Genomic DNA, 19,471 nt, shown 5'->3' with positions numbered 1-19,471 from the left:
GACCTTACCGTGCTGTGTGAAGAAGGTGGGAATATACAGTAGAGAGTAGACTTCTTCATTAGCACTGCCTGGTTCAATCCTTTTGCCATAGTTTTGCAGGTGATCTGTTTACTGGTATCATCGCTCCTGTGATCCCGGAGTTTACATACCTCCAGAGTATGGACGGCCTTGAAGTCACGGCACGTCATCAACATCACTTGAGTCAACAAGAGCAGCAGAGAAGCCCAGTCCTATATAAATGTCCTTAATTTACTTGCAGGTGCCTATCTCTGTCCGTTTTTAAGAGTTCTGCCCTTCACTGTCTTTGCAGACAAGCGCAGATATCAGATTTTCTAAATAAGTTATTTTGGTTTTGAAATCATTGAACAGCTGCTCTGATACTATGATAAAGCACACTTTTATAGCTTATCTGTGAACAGCTTTCCTTGTTTCCTCTTGAGACACCAAACGAGCACCCAGTTACGCTACTCACTCAGTAATTTCACCCACATAGCAAATGTGTTCTTAGTTTGTTCTGCTTTGGATTTACAATGGAAGCGTAATTTCACAGATATTAGTAATTAGAAATATTAGTAATTGCAAATTGAGTAGGTCCCTTACAATGAAGACTAAGTAATTTATTTTCCATATGAACAATTAATTCTATCTGAATAGCAGGGAGGAAACTAAATTACTCGCCAATTTATTTTTCTTTTGATCATTAACATTATTATGATTTCTACTATAACTATAACATAATTAATAACTATAACTAATACACAGCCCCAAGGGCTATCATATGTCATAAAATGAGACTTAATTATGTACATAGCATTACAGGAGTATTGTTATTTTATGAAAACTATTTTCACTTTACCAATGTCATTTAGTAAAACTCAACTTATTAATGAACAACAGTGAAGAAGCTCATGTTTAATAATCAATATCCTCTAAAGCAGTGATCATTACAGCTTATTATGTGGCAATATTGTCTTTTGATATATTACAGGCTCTGACAGAGCTCTGGGTTCACTTACTGTAGAGGATGTGACTGATGTCTGCAGTGGGAGGCAGGTGTTTCTGATGTGACAGGAAGTAGATTCCATCTCACTGTCTATTCTTTCTCAGTGTGCAAAACAAACATATTGTCATGTGAGTAACTGACATTGACACCACGATGTACAAAGAAAGAACTTCTAATGTCCTTTTAACACACAGAAAGGGATATTCCCAAACCTAAGTTGTAAGGCAAAAATAAAAAAAGGAGTACAGGACAGGCTTCTCAGCTGCAGGACAATTCTGGTATGAACACACACATCTCACTACTTTTCCTTCAGCATCCCTTCGTTTCCTAGGCAACTGCATGGTTCTCCCCAAAACACCCCTCCTGAAGATATATCAGCCCTAACTCTAAGGTGTCTCCCTGCCGAAGGTCGGGCAAGGAAAGGGCATTGCTACACTACAGTATATTGCATTGACTTTTGATGCTTTCATTACGTTTTGCATTACTTTATTAACTTTATTGAAAAGAATCACTTCATTTTATTCAGTTATGGTAAACCACTCAAATGTTCAATTACCAAGACAATACTGTTAAAGTCTGTCACTCAAATTAAGGAATGTTTATATATAGCAATGACAGTTGTCAGTATTTGCTTTCAGGCAGGATTCTTTAAGTTGATAACCTTGCACTCTCAATGCTCTTTAGGATTTTGAGTTCTTAAATTAGGTACCTCATAACTTTCTTTGTTCAACACTAAAAATATTTAGTTCTTTTAGCCTGTCAAGAGTAGGGAAATTCCCACAGAATTTTCTGAAGCTCTTCCAATGTTGTGTTGAAAACATGTGGCTTCAAACCATTTATTTTGTGTGCTTCAACTTGTCTTTAAGGAGCATTAAACTAAATAGGGGCATTTATTATGCAAAGAATTATAGTAGCATTGGATTCTATGCACATCTTTTACTTGATTAATTGTGTATGGATGATCCACATTTATGATCCACATTCACAGTTGATTTTTGGCTCCTTAGGGGCAGAATTGCATCCCTCCAAACTGGACTAGCTCATTGATTATTTGAAGGAAATACCATACTTTCTTCTGGGAAGAACCCTGAAATTGCATGTGTCTTCCAAGCTTTTGGAATAACTTCTTCCAGACAGGTTCTCTGCTCTTAAACTAAACATCCTGGTCTACAAGAAATGGCCATATACAGTACATGCTTTGATGACAAGCGCACGCACATCAAGTGGATCTTTCAATCTTCTTTGTGTGACTCCCTCATTTAAAGTCACTCACCTACTAGTTGCCTATGTACAAGACAAAGAACTAGACAAGCTGCATTGTAGTGATGACTGGGACTTCTGTAAGTATTGGACAATACTTCCTATCCATCTCACTCACCAGGTGATCCATTGTAAACTTACACATGGTATTATACAACACCATAGTACAGTTCTAAAATACGATTGCTCCTGATCCTCTCTGTTACTGATGCAGACAGTATATACCTAAAGTTTGGGAGTGCCCTATGATTGAAAGCTTTTGGGTGAACAGTATGTGGTCGTGTTTTTAGGCATTACCATCTTGACTGTGCTACTGAGCCCTTGCCTGCTCCATCTTGATGACAATTCCCTTGCTACTGTCAGTTTTCAGGCATGATATTTTAACTGGGGTGACATGGCGGCACTAGGGTTAGAACTGTGCTGTTGCAGTGCTGGGTCCCTGCGTTCAAGTCCCAGGATACTGTCTGTGTGTAGTTTATATGTTCTCCTCATGTGCACATGGGTTTTCTCCGGGTGCTCCGGTTTCCTCTCACAGACCTAAGACAAACTGGTAGGTTAACTGCCGTCTGGGGGAAAATTGGCACTGGTATGAATGTGTTTCTGTTTGTGTCTGTGTGTGACCTGTGTGTGCTACATAAGTGTAAGCAATTATTAATTATTACTATTATTGTTACATCAGACCTTGTTTATTTTGGAAAAAAATAATTTCGTAAGTGACGCCCTCTGGTGTTTTTCAACTGTATTAAACCCTACTCGTTGCATTCGGAACTATTCGTTACAGTTTTTGTTTCTCTCAGGTCATTCTTAGATGTAGCTCCTATGAGTGTTGTGGTACCCACGTGTGTATACGCGAGCTCACGCAAAATGCTTCAGTTGTAGCTGCTTTGCTTAAGCTTAGAAGGAGAGCAAGTATTTCTTGATAAGTAAAAAAATAACATTAAAAATGGTAGGGAAGATTAAACGAGCTCGGCAGAAGTTGCATCAGGAGGCGGTAAAGCTACAGCCTGAAAGGTCCAGTTTTCTCGTCCAAGAGAAAAAACAGACTCCTGTAGCTGCAGGTGTGTTGAAACTAAGTAAACCTGAAGCTGAAGAGACACTGAAAACTGCTGTCATTAACGCGTCCAGCGACGAGAAGCCAAAGAAGGACAAAGAAGAAGTCGGGGTACGTTATCTGTCATTTTAATAGGTTTCTCCCAGCCAGATCTAGGATAGGGTTCCGAAATTTCATGAGCACCGTTTTTACTGAAAAGTATGCTTGTGGTATGAGGTACACAGCAAAAGTTTTGTTCGGAAACAGAACCAGCTCAACCACATCTGTACTAGGAGAATATATAGGAAAGCAGTGTTAATAGTAAATTATGCCTCATATCCACTACACTCGCAGGTTGAATAATAAAATTTCAGAGTACCATAGGTTACACAAATATCAACATCACGATTTCAAGAAGCCATTCATTCAGTTGGCCGCTGCTCTTGAGCTACGGATGTTTGATCCCATTTAGAGCACTGCACTGACAGCGTATATATTTGTATAACATCTGAACCTTTTCAAAACTTATGTTTTTGTTCTCTGTTGTATTTTATGGTATTGTTATTTATATTACACTGATTACATCAGTATGTGTGTGTATTGGGTGTTTTTTGTACTCTGTATATTCAACGTTTTTCTTCTCTCAGTGAGGCCAGAGGAAAATTTCCACTGGATATGGACAATAAAATAGATTAGGATTCTAATACACACATCTCCATCTATTTTTTGTGTACAGTAAAAAGGAACCTTGTTGTTTGTATTCAAAGTAGATAATTGCTTGTAGGGTTCCAACTGTATTGGAGTTAACGTGGAATGACATTCCATAGGGTAACAATGTTGTTATATTTCAGATGCTAGTTATGATTTCATTGCGAAACATACAAAAGAAAAACAATTTTTGCTTTTAAACAAATACAGGGTTAAATTCTGAAACAATCTAGCAGAAGAAGATTACGCTGCATTGTTAAAGTTTTCTGAGAGTGGTTTTCACTTGTGACTGACATTCTTCTGTTGAACCAAAAGGAAAGGTATTTGTTTTTTTTGGTAATTAAAAAGTGACAAGCAACTCTAATAAAGTACTGTATGAATCATATTCAAAAGAATAACAAATTAATGATGTTCATTAGGACTATAGACTACTGAACGTGCAAGTTTTTGTGTATTGGTTACTTTGTAGTTGTATTGTTATAGTTTATAAAATGTATTTTCTACTTTCTTCCTTTATTCCTGCAAATTTGAGTTGAAACTATGCATTACCATGTTTTGGTTTTCTGGCTATTTTTAATGCTTCTTTTCCCTGTGTTAAAAATGTTAATGTTGGGGCGATTATTTAAAACAAAAACTGCTGCTGTGTTTTGCTTTTAATTTCTGTGGCAATAATCAAGCTTAGAAAAAAATGAAAAGTCGCTTGCTCATGAAAATGTGATTGTTGAAAAAGTTCATAAATAAATGTCAACTCTCATCTTCTGTGGTAAAAAAACAAACCATCAGTGATTTGTGCTTTAGAGAGATTTTGATTGCATTTAAAAAAAGTTTGCAATGGCAAAGAAGAGGTTAAAATACCAATTAATGTTATTGTTCAAGGCCTTTTGCACACGTGCAGTAACTCCTTTCAATGAAAAGATTTGATTTAGAAAGTTATATATCAGTCTTTCTAAACACTGTAACAACACACAATAATCTCAATCTGAAATTAATGTCAATAAACACAGGTGTAAAGTCTAGTTTTTATTCTGGGTTTGTGTAAATGAACGGCGTCCTGGCCAAATTTCCCATTGGCCCTTACCAGTCATGGCTTCCTAATAATCCCCATCTATGAATTGGCTTCATTACTCTGCTCTCCTCCTCACTGATAGCTGATGTGTGGTCAGCGTTCTGGCGCACTATGGCTGCTGTCGCATCATCCATAAGTGTAAGCAAATATTATTATTATTAAATAATTGCAGTAAATCTTAGGAACCTCAGCTTTTCTCGCACTGGCCAGTGCTTTACAGTATTACTACTTAAACAGGGTTGTAAAGTTTTAACTAGCTTTTATTGTCACTTTTCGTAATGAAAGACCTTAAACCAGAAAATAACTGCAAGTTATAATTCAGTAAGCCTCTCAATGTATGGCTTTCTCCTGCCCTGTTTGGAATGTTTGCCCTTTCAGTATTAAATGAATAATAAATACTAGATGTTTGTGTTTTTTTCCAGATGAAACAAAGTGTTTTTATGAAGTATATATTAGTTAAATTATGGTCTTATATTACTTTATAGATCAGTCACACAAACTGCAGCTCATTCTGGATGTCGCTAATGGGTGTCTATTGAAAAACATACTCTATGATTTAGTAAACACTTGGCTGATGGAGCGTTCAGTTTATTTATCCTGTATTTCAACTGTGTGTTAAATATTTTCTTTTTTCGATGGCTCTGAGCCTGTGTAATATTCTCTTTACAGCGATGGGATGTTTTTTCCTCTTCTGTCTTTGCTGGAACGAAGATCAGCCCTGAAGATCTGGTGCAGACTTTGAAGGTGGATGACACGTGTAACTCAGTTTCCTCCCAGAAAGGTACATGCATAGTCTTTGCGTCAATACAGTATTAAATTTGGAAGTTTTTCTTTGTTAACTTTTCTGATGGGTGCTGTATGAACATGCTCTGCTACCATACAGCTCAAAGTAACTCCATGCACTTGACATCTATATATCTGTGACTAGTTTGAATGGAAAACAATTACATCTACCCCAGAATGAACACTTTGGTGTAAATCTTGCAAAACGTCTGCAGAATAGGAAATGTTGTTGCTCTAACAGTGTTCTGCAGTATGATTATAAGACTCTCCCTTACAAGTAGGGCTGGGCGATATGGCCAAAAACATTATCACGATAAAAATTTTCATATCAGTCGATATCGATAATTATCACGATAAATGTCAAATCATTATTTCTTTCAAGTTTAAAGGCAGATTTTTTCTCCTGAGTGAAAGTTGAAGAAACCAGACAGTTAATTGGTAAATTAAACAACTCTTTATTTTAAGAACACAACAAACACTTGCCAAACAGCAGAAACATTAAACAAATCTGAGGTAGAGAGTATTCAAGTCTTTTTTATGTCAAAATATGCATGAGTAAAATTTACAAAATAAATATCTTAATAGAAAAATTAAATACTGCAGTGTGATAAAACACACATAGAAGATGGCTCAGACAGACTGCAAAGTTTAAAGTGCTCTGTTTTATGTCCGATCGTAAAAAGCCAAAATATCTCCAAATTACCGAAGTTGAATGACCTTTTCTGTCGACGATGTCATCGTCCTTCGAGCTGGTCGTTGGCAGCACTACATTTGCTTCAGTGTCGCTCATTTCTCCACTCTAACTACAATCCTGTCAGCCACCACCGTGTGGGTAAACATCACCACGTTTGCTGCCCGGTCTGTGACACGCACGCGCACTCACGCAGTATTTTGTGCACACACGCAAAGCATAAACATATATATCGAACTTTTGTTAAAATTATATCGAGGAAAATTATATCGCAATAATTATCGCTATCGAATTATCGCCCAGCCCTACTTACAAGGAGTCTTTCATTTCACTAGATTTACAAAAGATGTCTCAAAGTCTCAAAGGGCTAAACAAAGCAATAGTTTAGCTGGTCTTATCTATATTCATTTTACTTTTTATTGTAGAAATAAGGAGTGTTGAATACTTTTTATTTTTCTTAATGAAAATTGGGAAATCAGCCTGTTTTGCTGTTTGTATAGCATTGTACATCCGCAAGTACTCCTTCATTGTGTTTGTGCTGGGTGTAAATGTGCAGTTAAATTAATGGCACAATTGCACATTAACAGTAAGGACTCTTGTGATTATTTGAAATGTTGAATGGAGCTACAGTCTCAACAGTAGTTGTAAAAAGGCAATAACATTTGTTGATTAGCTCATCAATAGTGAAAGTATAGAGGGTTTTGTGGACCAGAAATCTGTTTCAGAAAATCTTTTTGTTGGAAAATGAATTGCATGTGTTGTAAGGAAGGCCCAGACTGAACTATGTCTGTTTCTTAAGTATTAAGGTAGGTTCACTGTCTTCTTCTTTTGTTTAGCCCACATTTTCTTTGGGGTGACAGCACATGTTCATTGCCGGTTTTTAGTGCATTGATAATGTGAAATAATGTTTCTTCTGTACCACATTGAGCGTGAAACTGGTCCAGAGATCCACTGAAACCATTACTGTACTCAAATCTGTTGTTGGGGGAGGGCAGCACAAGAGAATATAATTTGTAGTGAGTTACTTTTTTAATTTCTTAACTTGAGGATGTGAATTAAATTTAAGTTTGAATTAAGTTGTTGTGGCTGGTAAACTGCAGTTTTACACACTGATGATTATGTGACAAATGACTTTACAGTAAAGTAAATATAAACTACTGATATGCTGCAATATCTTTTTTTTTATTCATCAAATGACTTGACCACATACCTTTTGATTTAGTTGCTTTCTTGTTTAGGGTACATAATTAAGAGTTCTGTAGGAATATTTAGTTCTTCTGGATTTCTGTGAAATAGTGATATAGCTTGTACAGTATTTTGTGTGGGTCTAAGTGTATCGTTTAAAGAGATACACTAGAAATCTCCTAATCATGATGGAATGAAACAGAGTCTATGTATTTTAGCATCTGTGAAGGACACACTGGAAAGTGGAGCTCAACAGTCCTTCATCTGTCAGATATTAAAGGCTGCTCTCATTTACGATGCAGGTGTGGGAACTCTTCACCTGTTTCAGTTGCAATTCAACGTAAAGGGTTTTCTATATGTCACATGATTCAGCAAGCATAAGCTTTGCTCAGAAAGGTGGCACATCCGTCCTAGTGATTATTAGTCACTGGGCTCATTTTACAGATGAGGATACAGGTGCAACAGTGTATATTTTAAAGTTTAGTGAACAAATCTCTGCTGTCAATATTTAATCATTAGCTGAAGGCAGATGTCAACATCTAAGGATGGCTCAGTGTTCTTTAGCTTACTATTACCTAAGAAAAGAGATGTTAAGACCGTAGTCTAATTGCATGTCTTAAGTGAAGGAAAGTTTTCAAAAAGGGGTGGACAGTTGTGGTCCTGGTTTTATGGGTCACCTTTAAATAATCAATTTTGAGATACTGAGAAACAGTTTAATTTTGCAGGTAATTTCTTCATTAGTTTGTGCTAATGAAGACACCAATACAATGTAGCTCTCAAGAAACACATGTGGCAATTCTTTAGGTTAGGTTGATTAACTTTCTAAATTAATGAAATTGTACATGGTTCAATAGTGGCTCTTCAGGACCAAGGCTGGCCCCTTCTGTTTAAGAAACGCAAGCAGTGACTATCAGGGGTCCCAACCTTACAGCAGCCCACTCCCGTTTTTCTAAAGTTATTGGGTGTGATAGACAGGAGAGAGAGAGACATGGAGGCAGAGAGGGAACTGAGGGAATGTACCAGATCACCAATCACATTTACACCCTACGCACACTGAATTGTTCAATAAAAAGTTGCAAATAATGGATGACTTCAAGCCAAAAACTAAAAGCTGGAAATACCCTCCTTTCTTTTAACTCTGGGTTTGGTGTTAAAGGAAATCCATGTCTGATAAGGTGCTCAAACTGACTCTCAGATGTAGGATATGTGATTTTTCCATTGTGTAGTTAAATTTTGTTTTGAAAAAGGAAATAGTATAACTGAATGTCCTTTGTGGTTATATTTAATTTCCTTTAGAAACATAGGAATATTTTGTGTATGTGAATTAACTATGATATAATAAAAGAATGATTACTAATTCAGTAGAAGATGCCCTTATCTAGGGTAACTTGCACTTTTACATTAAGTGTAAACAAATATTACAAGCAAGAATAAAAAGTAAAATGAATACAAATACAATGTAATTGTAGTAAGGCAGGCAAAAATAATGAAAGTATAAAGTTAGCGCTGTGTAAAAAATACTTAATAACATGGATACAAAGCAGTAGTGCATTTGCAGTGCTTATAGTGAATTAGTACAGCAACAAATCTTTTTAATTAATCTGACAGCTAGTAGAGTAGCAACAGACATGTTTTAGTTTAATATAATCTAATCATTGCAACATTAATTCTTAACTTTTTACACAAGCTCTAGGTTTGTACCGTTGTTTTAAAACATGTAATCCAGTCTTGATAACAAGTCATGATGGAACATGATTGATAAAAGTGTGAGGAGCTATTGCTTTACTGTTTTACAGAAACTGAACTTTTTCTGTGTATTTGGCATGTATTTTGATTTCGATTTCTCTGTTGCACTTGTCACTGACTTGACATTAAAGTCCTTAAACGGAGGAAGACATGACTTACACTTGGGTTTTTTTACTTGGAAAGAAGCTTTTGTCCTCATTTCAGGTTTTCCATCCTGTTCTATTCAAGGGTTTTCTGGAAATGTTGTTACTTTCAGCAGCTTTGTGGCAGTGTTTAATAGCATTTACAGTAATACTGTATGTTTCTGAAAGACTTAGTGGATTTCTCAAATGAAGAGACACTCATGTAATCCCATAATAGATTTTGAATATAGGTTTACACAAATTAACCTCACAAACACACCGCAAAAAAGAAAAAATACAATTAACCAACAAATCATATTTTTAATTCAAGTGGTATGTACAGTTAAGGAAAATCTATACTATGTGAATTATAGCCTTTCTTCTGTTTTTAGTATAGAATTGTTACTTTACTGTCATTATAATTATTTTTCTTTACTGTCCAATTAAAATGAAAAATAAAAGTAAAAATGAAGTGTTAGAGTGTATAGACTAGTCTGAAAAAAACTGCTTACTGAATCTTTCTTAATTTAATCATGTTGTAGTTGTTCACTTTAAGAGTATTGAAATCCTTTAAGAGTTGTCTGACTAAAAGTATTGTGGTCACACAGCCTAGTCCATTTGATTTTTAGAATGTTTCTCCATCTTTCAATCTGAGACAGCCTTTTATTGTGCAATATAAAAAAATGGATAATCCAAAAAAATAGTTATAAAAATGTTTTCATTTATAGAACTAGCAGTGATTCTTGTTACACTTGAGACAGCCCTGTATGTAACTATTCCAGCACATAATTTTAGTGTGCTACCACTCTGGAAATATTTTTATAATATCTTAATCTCAGGGAAAGTCTTAATGCAACCAAAGTTTTTGTAGTTTGTGGCCATGTTTTATTGTGTAATTATTTTCATGTGTCTCTGAGTTAATTCTTTAATATTAGTATACGTCTTGTTTTTAAGCTGCTGACCTAGGGCTTTAACTTAGAATTAGGCAAAGAAGTTCGTTTAATCATATTACAATGACTTTGTTTGTTGTTGGTGTCAGTTCTGTACTTAAAACCTTATTGAAAAAGCCTTATCAAAAAGGTATTCACGTTCATCTGTCAGTTTACGTTATTTAATAGGCTTGTGTCCATTTTAACTGAGATCTGGTGGCTTCACACATATTAAAGGAGTGGAAATATTCTGGAACTCCATGCTCACTTATGTATTGTTCAAAAATAAAGTGAGCGACTGTGACTGCACGCTGGTCTTTAATGGGATACAGGTTCACATATTTAGTAAAATAGTCCTGTATAACAAGAACATACCTGTACCCACTGGGTGAGATAGGGAGTTCAGTTATGTCTGCAGCCACTTTCTGGAATGGTCGACTAGCTTCAATTGTCTGCAGAGGAGCAAGGTTATGGGGTACTGGCATAGCTCTGGATTGACACGCTACACAATGGTGACAATAGCTCTCAATGTCCTTCGCCATAAAAGGCCAGTAGAACTGCTCTCGAGCTCGATGAAGTGTCTTTCTGTGACCAAGGTGGCCAACTGTTTGGTTTCCATGTAGGAGCTGTAGTACTTCCGGAGCAATCTTATCGGGAATTACAATGTGAAGAGTAGGCTCCTCCCCTGGTTGGTTACATGAACAGTGATAAATCAGGTCATTCACTAAATGCAATTTATAGAACTGTTGCCACAACACTTTAAGTGCAGGTGAACATTTTTTCATTGCCCAAACTGCAGGTCTCTTTCCTATAGCTAACCACGCTCGCACTGTGCGCAGTGTAACATCATCCTTTTGATATTGGAGCAAATCAAATGACAGAGCCTGTGACAAGTCAAGATCCAAGTTGACATTTACAGCAGGAGGTATAGCTGGTTTTGTGCACTTTTCTTTGCAGGGTTCATTACAGTTTGTTACAGTTTGTTCACTACAGGCCTTACTAGTGATGTCAGGTGGAGGGGACCATTCTTTTCCCTGCCTTTGGGCCTCTGTAAAGTGTACATGACGCACACGTGATGGTGTTTGACTGGGAGAACGTTGTCTGGAGTGCTCTTTACCTCTGTAGCTGTCTCTCTCAAATCTGGAACTTGAGCTGGTTGGGTCATCTGAACAATGCCTGTACCTCTGCTGAGACATTGCAGACTTTTTTTCAAAGCTGTCAGACCTCCCCCGCTGATGATGGCCTGACACCTGCCGGTCCCAGCGTACAGGCTCGTCATAACTGTGGTGTTGCTGGTATGACCTGGCACCAGGACTGGGGCTGCGAAAAGGTCGGCTTTGACTGATGCAGCTGCGTGAAGGAGATCTGCCTCTGCTGTATAACTGACGAGCAGTAGAATCTGTTTGATGTCGACAGTCACAGCAAGGACTGCAGTGGCTATCCCAGGGCCCCTCTGGGGACTGTGGTCTCCTACGTGCAGCAGATGAGGAATGGACCTCTGGGGAATGAGAATGGGTACATGCCTGGGTATGAGTCAGTGATGTTACAGCTGGCTGCAATCTGTCCACTTGAAGTGTACGTTTGTCTAGCTGGGCTGCTAGCTTGTCAGCACTGGTGTTAGACAAGCTATGGACTGGGGTGGAGCGATCAGGTGGTGGAGTATTCATTGACACTGTAGCTGGGAGGATGCCATGGAGTGTGGAACGTGCTCTCTCACACTGGCCAGCTACTTTAAGAGCTTCGTCAAGAGTGGTGACACCAAACTCATACGATTTTGCTTGTAACTCAAGGTCAAGTCCAGCAATGAAACGCCTCAGGATTTCTCCTGAAATGGCAGTTTGCCCATAATCTGGGAAAGCTTGCAGTACAAGACGATGAAACTCTGCTGCATACACCTCCAAAGGTTCATTAGGCTGATGCGGCCGTGCATTCAGATATGTTTGAAATGTCCTGAGTTCCTGTTTTTGTCCAAAAACGGATTGCATGTGCTTGCAAGTGTTATCATAATCACATTTCACTGTATCTGGGAGACTGTCCCAATAACTAAATGCAGCACCTGCCAATCTAGATGGAAGAATTTTGGCTATTTGTGTTTTATCCATACCTGAAGTCTCACACCACCCTTGAAAACGTCTAACCCACTGTGAAAAACTTTCGGTTCCTTCACCAGTGAAATCCGCCGTCAAAACGGCTTTGAAGTGCACCACAGCGGTGAATGTGTCATCGTCGGACATGTCTGTAGACACTCAGTTTCAAAACTGGGACTTTCTCCTAACAGATTCACTCTAAGAATCTTCAGAAATATTATAGTGATTTTGACCGGACAAAAAAAAAACCCCAACAAATCCGTATGCAATCTAAAGTCCAGAATAACCTTGTCGCAAAGCCAAAAAAAAGTAAAATATCCAAAATGCGATCGGCGATGGCAGTATTAAAGTTAAAAGTTCTTAACTTGAAGATTTAACTTGTGGCGAACAAGTAACGAATTGTAGTACGTTTCGTTTCAAGGTAATATTGATAAAAACATATCCTTAAGTTATACAAATAATCAGTCAGATAATGATGCTCATCCTACTGAATCCATGAAATGCCAAAGCAGTGTAGTAAACTCACGGTGCAGTCCCTTTGCGAACAGCAAATCATCCAAATGAAATGTCCAAACGGCAAGACACAGTGCTGAAGTTTTTGTCTCCGTGAAGGGCACACACCCATAAAAAAAACCGCCGCTGCCACCAAATATATGTAAAATCCTGGGTTCGGTATAGTGCTTCAGGCATTCATGTGAAGGACAGAGCTTTAACTATTGAACATAAAGCCTTTTTCAAATTCTGGTCTGATTAAATGGTGGTAGATATTATGCTGTACGAAAGCCTTTCCTGTCTTTTATGCTTCAACTGAATTCCAAAAAGATGTCAGGATTCTGTTTTTTGTCCATTTCTGATGAGAAAAGGATCTTCATGGGGAATACTGCATAACCTCAGTTGTGTCGCGTATTAACATTTCTCAAGGAAAGAAAATGTATAATGCCCTCAAATCAATTTGCTGTTTTTTGACACATTTTACGAGTGACACAAAATCTTCAAACATGTCTTTAGGAGAGAATGAAGACCCTAGTGCCTCTGCTGTCAGCCCTATCCCAGAGAGGTGAAGAAAACCTAAATTTTGAGCAAATGAAAGTTATGTTCTCATTTTCAAAGTCTTAAGAAACTGCAGGCATTTGTTTGCCATTGCAGGCAAACCTGGGACATCCAGAAAAGCGATATGTCAAGAGATTACAACAAATATCAGTGCACTGGGTTTCTGGCCCAGAGATAGGTTGTAGATGCAGAAATACTGGTTCACAGACCTTCCAGTTCCTGGACTGCACCTCCCAAAAACACCTGGACATTAAGATCTACTTCATGAGCTCCACGGAGGTATGCTTGCTCTCGGAGAGGCTCTGTACGGAGGACTGCTTCAACTGCCACAAGATTCCTGAGACTAAGAACGTGAATACAGGCAGATAATTTGCCCAGAAAAGGTGACACATCCTTCCCCATAGAGGGAAGAGGTTGTCTCTGACCAGAGGCCCTGAGAGGCAGATTTTTTTTTAGATGCTTAGGTTTGTTGATGTGTTTATGTGAAAGCGCATCACATGTTGTTTTTTGTTAAACATAAAAAAGACCAAAAAAATGCTGGTTGAACATCAGAGAAGGACAAGCTACCTTCATTTCTTGCATTACTGGGAAGAGGGCTATGTGTATCTCCAGAGCCCCACACAGCTGGAGAAATGGGCATTCTCCCCACTTTCTCCTTCCAGTTATTCAGAGGCTCTTCAAGGACTTTTTTTTTCCCCTACGGACAAGTTGCAAAACCTGACGAAGGTGCATTGTCAAGGAGGTGCCTGAAGACGAGCCTACAGACCGGCAAGGTATGCCTTTTCTCTCTGTTTTCCGTAGTTCTATTTCATTATTGTACATTTGGATAATGTACAATAATCAAATATTGTACATTCCCCCTGATGTACTCCTGATTTGAACAAAGAAGGAAAAGATAGAAACCACTTTCAAGAAGTTAGATTCCACAATATTGGTATAGTTCTTCTTTTTAAACTGCTGACTTGGGTCTCTAACTTAGAATTAGACAAAGCTGTCATGGCTTGGTTTGTTGTTGGTGTCAGTTCTGTACTTGAAGCCTTTGTATATGTCATTAGAGGGTCACAAAAACTCAAAACTTCTGTATAATTGGATACAAAAGGAAGACACAATATGCTCCACCCTGGATGGGGGTCCTGCTGTCAGCAGGGTACGAGTGCTCAGGCATATCCTTTACAGCTGAGAGTTTGCCCTTGATCTTAAGCTAGACTAATATAATTATTTGTGTTCAGCATCTTAAATAAAAGGCTTTTAATTTTTTTTCTTTGTAGACATCAATAGATCTTATAATTCCACGTGCTCTCTTCCCAGGTGTATTCATACATTTTTTTTCCACTTGTGATCTTGGTGAACACGAGTTTTATTTCCAATATGTCCGAGAGTCTTCTTGAAATATTTATCTTGATCTCGGGAGCAGTGATGGTGACCTACTTCTGCTAAAGCAGTGAACAGTAGACATGCAGCTAGGCATAGAGAGTACCACATATTCTTAATAAACATCCACTGATGTATTATTTACAGCTTTAATATTTTTTAAACTGATGTTCACTTCTTCAGGACCATAGTGGGGGAAAAAAATGACAAAATATAATGAGCGGCAAGACGTTTTGAGTTTATGATAACCATAGTTTATTGATTTTAGAGACAAAAGTGTTTAATTTTGATTGATGTTAACTTTTATTTTTGGTTTGAACACTTTTTGCTGTTTTATTAAAAGAGGCTCAATCTTTGTACAAAAGAAATGAGTGATGTTAAACCTGTGGCAGGGCATTGATTGATTTCTCCATTGCAGTCCTGTTCAGTTTCCTTACACAAGTTTGTATTTTGTGTATTTGAACAGAGTTCTAGTTTGAAAACCATATGAAGAAAGCACTGAACTGCAGAAATTGTGTGCGATTATTCCAATGTTAAAGGATAGAGGCAGAGGAAAGACTCTCTTATCCAGTGTCTGGAGAAGCGTTTGTCTCCACTGCCTGCCACAGTTTCCTCCAGTACACCAGCCTCTGCTGAGTCTCTCTTCCTCTTTCACTTTCTCTGCTTCCTCCTGAGCCTCTTCCTACACCATCTGAAGATGCTCCACCACCCAAAATCTCCTCTCACTTTGCCACCCCCTGTCCTGGAGGAGAGAGTTCCCCCCGTCTCTGGGGGTCAGTCTCGAGAAGAGTGCTGTCCAACCTGGCCCAGCAGAACACAGACTCCCATCACAAGCTGTATGGAGATTTGCCTGGCAAACATGGCCACCAGCCTGCAGATGCTGATACAGGCCTTCCCCCTGAGTGGTGCGAATCCCTCCTCCTCTTTTGTGTCCCATGCCCAGGATTCTGCCCTGTGGCCTCCATCCTCACCCCCCGACCCCAGGCCCTTCTCTTCAGCGGCCTGCTCTCCTGTACACACGCGACCTGCTCATCAAGGTTTATCCATTAAACACTGCAGTTCATGGTGCAAGTGAAGGATTAGTAAAGTAGTACAGCCCTTCGACTGGATTGCATGTGAGTCATTTGCTATATTTCTCAGTGCTGTCAGGATGGATATACAGTGAAGGACTTCCATGTTTTATGTGTTTTCATTTATCACGTTGGAGGAAAAACAAGTCTGTGAGAGAGAGCCTTCACCTTCCTGGGTTCAAAGTGTCCTATCATCTCAGCTGAAGTCTTACCAAGTCATCATTCAAATTTGTATCCACTTTTTTTACTTTTGACTGTTTTCTTATCAATACTTGTAAGATGTAGAGGCTGCTATAGCTTACAGTTTCTTATTTTCAAGGAGTCTAAATAGCAATACCAGTCTCTGTGTAATGTAATTTTACGTGAATATTTCATACAGTGATATACCATACCCATTGATAGCATAAGGTCATTTGTCTCTTCTGCATAAGACTGATAGCTTTGAAAGATTTATCAGGCAATGCTTGCCTGACTGTGAAAATCAAATGTAAGAAAGTATTTTCTTTATGTAGTTATACTTCACAGGCTACTGACATACAGTAGGTCACATTGACCTTCTCTCATGGTACTGCTTTTTAAACTAAATTTGTACATTGCAGTAGATGTTCATGTAATACACATAAATGATCAGTGTTAGTAATCCTCTGCTAAAAATTGTTTTGAATCTCCCGTTTAAAAATGTTTTTTCAATTTTTCTCAACTTTCTAATAAGTGGTGAATTTTCCTGAAAAAAATCAGATGAATGCTGATGAGTTATGGTTTCATCCGTTCATTTTGCAGTGAGGTGCTGTTTATAAAACAAACAAAATCATATTGCTAGGCTGGGAAAGTATAAAAAAGCACTTTAAATGTAATCTATAGAGCAAATTCTACTTTTGCCTGGATGAGTGCTGCAGTTTCAATTTTTAATTGGTATTATATAGAGGTTCATTGGTAGCCATCACTAATCCTTAAAATCCATGATCTTACTGGGTTTACTGTTGCTGTGTCTTTAAAAGAAATGACTTTGTCATTAAACTTAGTAATTTTTTATTTAATCAATGCACCAACTAATTAATCATTGGGAACTGGTGTCTGATGGAAGAAACATAGAAGTATTTTGTGGCTTTTGAGCATAGACGGCTCCTCCCTCAGCTGCAATATGTGCTTTTATGTCAGTTATATCAAATAACAGACTGTGTTTACTGCTATGTTTAAGGATTTTAAACAAATCAGAACCCTCTGTGACCTGGCACAAACCTGTTTCAAATGTTTTAAAATACCATCCACTTAGAATGTCCACTTCTGTTTTGACCTTATAGAGCAAAATGATTGAAATGTATGGTAAGAACTTGCATACCTGTTTATAACAAAAAATGTGGATATTTGCCTTAAATACAATGTACAACTGTGATAGTCTGGTGACTGTATTGGGCATTTCCCAGTCCCTCCAACATTACCAAATATACAGTGTGTTAATGTATTTTAATTGAATGCGAATTGGTACCTATGGTCAAATTTAAAATGAAGTTAGAAGAGTCTGTAAATGTATTTTTCACATCTTGTAAATGTTTTTAAAACATGCAAATTCCATCTATTCCAGGGTCAAATTATAGCAATTACTAATAGTTACTGAACGAAGATTTCAGGCAGGTGACTGAGATGAGCCATGAAGAAAGTGATGCTTGTAACTTCTAATTCTTGTACTGAATGGTTTACTTTGAAGCAGAACTTTGGCTTTATAATAAAATAGGTTTATATAGCTTGTTTATTCATAAAGGTAAATTTAAAAATAATTTAAAATCTGGTTTCATGCTTTGACAAAAGCTTGTGTAGTCAGAATTTTAAATGAAATATTATTGGTTATGGGTGCAGTAATTATCTTTACAGCCTCGCAGTACCCTGGGTTCAATTCTGGATCTGGGATGCTATCTAGGTGGAGTTTGTACGTTCTCCTCATTTTCGTGTGGGTTTTCTTGGGGTGCTATGTTTTTTCCCCCCCACAGTCCAAAGACATACTTGCAGGTTAATGGGCTTCTGGGAGAATTGGTACTGGTGTGAGTATGTGTTCCGATTGCATCTGTGTGTGCCCTGTGGCGGACTGGTGTCCCCAGAGATCCTGAAATACATAAAGTGGTTAGAAAATGGATCGAAATTGTTGGTTGCTGATTATTGACATTCTCTCAAAACATTTAGAATACATATTCCACAAGATTATGAATACATTTAAAATGCATACATCAAGGGCTGGAAAATTTTCAAATAAGGATTTTCAAAAAGAAAATGCTTGAAACTTTGTGGAACAGAAGCCATCTCAAAATGTCCGTGATGCAACTAAACGAAGAAGGAGGAACTGTTGAATGTTGAAATAGCTTTTTATTTTTAGAAAAGCACTGTGTGGGTTATTAATGACAAGCATGAGAAAGAAGGAATGACTACAAAGAGTGTGGATGATGTCCACACATTTCGATCTACTAAATGAATCATACAGCCCTTCAAAATTCTTGAATTACTGCAAAAGATTTAACAGGAATAGAGAAATGGTGTTCAAACAGTACCTAAAAAACATTGTCCTTGGGCACCAAGACATGTGGAAATACTTTAAAAACAGTACACAAAGTTAAAACATTTGGAGGTTTTCATCGATTACCTGGTGGAATCTGATTTTCTCTGCAACAAAACCTTATGGTCTGATGAATTCAACAATTTTCACTTTAAAGAGCGCTGTATTTTGAAGAAAAGATGAGCAAAGTGTAAAGAAAAGTTCCTCATGGTGTTAAGTGCAGTCAGTGTTAATATTGGTGGATGATCATGTGATGGCATGGGCTTGTTTTTCTTCCTCAGTTTCTGGGGCCTGTAGCATTGTAGCGGGGTCTACCAAGGAATCTCTGAAAGAAAAGAGGAAGATTATGGATTAGCCTTCTCAGTCCCTAAATTTAAATCATTGTGATGACAAGCCTGGGCCTGAAAGCAGCTGCAGTAAAGAGGAAATAGACTGAAAACTCAAAGCTGCAGCGTCACAGTGCATGCTAATACCTGTTAGTACCTGCTAATACCTGCAATGTTTGCTTGGTAGAGTAAAATCGCACAGGGCTTGATCGTAGACTGCATACAAGGGACACTTAAAATTGTTCGTACTACTTGCATGAAAGTAAAAATCATGACTACGTATTACACTCTCAACAACCTCTATCATAGACTGCCAAAAACCTCTTACAGATTTCAGATGCTGCTGGTTTTCCTCATCTTTGAGCCTTCTGTGAGCTATGGGGACTGCTCTACATTCTTCAGGCCCTTACCGTGAATCTAATTTGATGGTTCTGGAGCAGGCATGTTAAGAGCCTGCTGATGAAGAACTTTGGTCAAATCTTTTAAAACTTAAAGCTTCAAA

General features: G+C 37.9%; 1 protein-coding gene across 2 annotated transcripts in view; it reads left to right on the top strand.

The window, feature by feature from the left end:
- Window positions 1–3,033: 3,033 nt before the first annotated feature.
- slx9 (SLX9 ribosome biogenesis factor) overlaps window positions 3,034–19,471 on the top strand; it is a 100,128-nt gene continuing 83,690 nt past the window's right edge. For both annotated transcript variants that reach the window (XM_088931148.1, XM_088931147.1), the window contains exons 1-2: window positions 3,034–3,425; window positions 5,737–5,848. In XM_088931148.1, coding sequence (XP_088787274.1) covers window positions 3,207–3,425; window positions 5,737–5,848 — 331 coding nt within the window. In that variant the 5' untranslated portion in view covers window positions 3,034–3,206. The remainder of the gene's footprint in view (window positions 3,426–5,736; window positions 5,849–19,471) is intronic.

The sequence above is a fragment of the Atractosteus spatula genome, chromosome 13 (genome assembly GCF_055471065.1).
Source record: "Atractosteus spatula isolate fAtrSpa1 chromosome 13, fAtrSpa1.hap1, whole genome shotgun sequence".
Classification (NCBI taxonomy): Eukaryota; Metazoa; Chordata; class Actinopteri; order Semionotiformes; family Lepisosteidae; genus Atractosteus; species Atractosteus spatula.
Note: the sequence above shows the minus strand (reverse complement) of the source record. Positions and strands in the feature narration are given on the sequence as shown.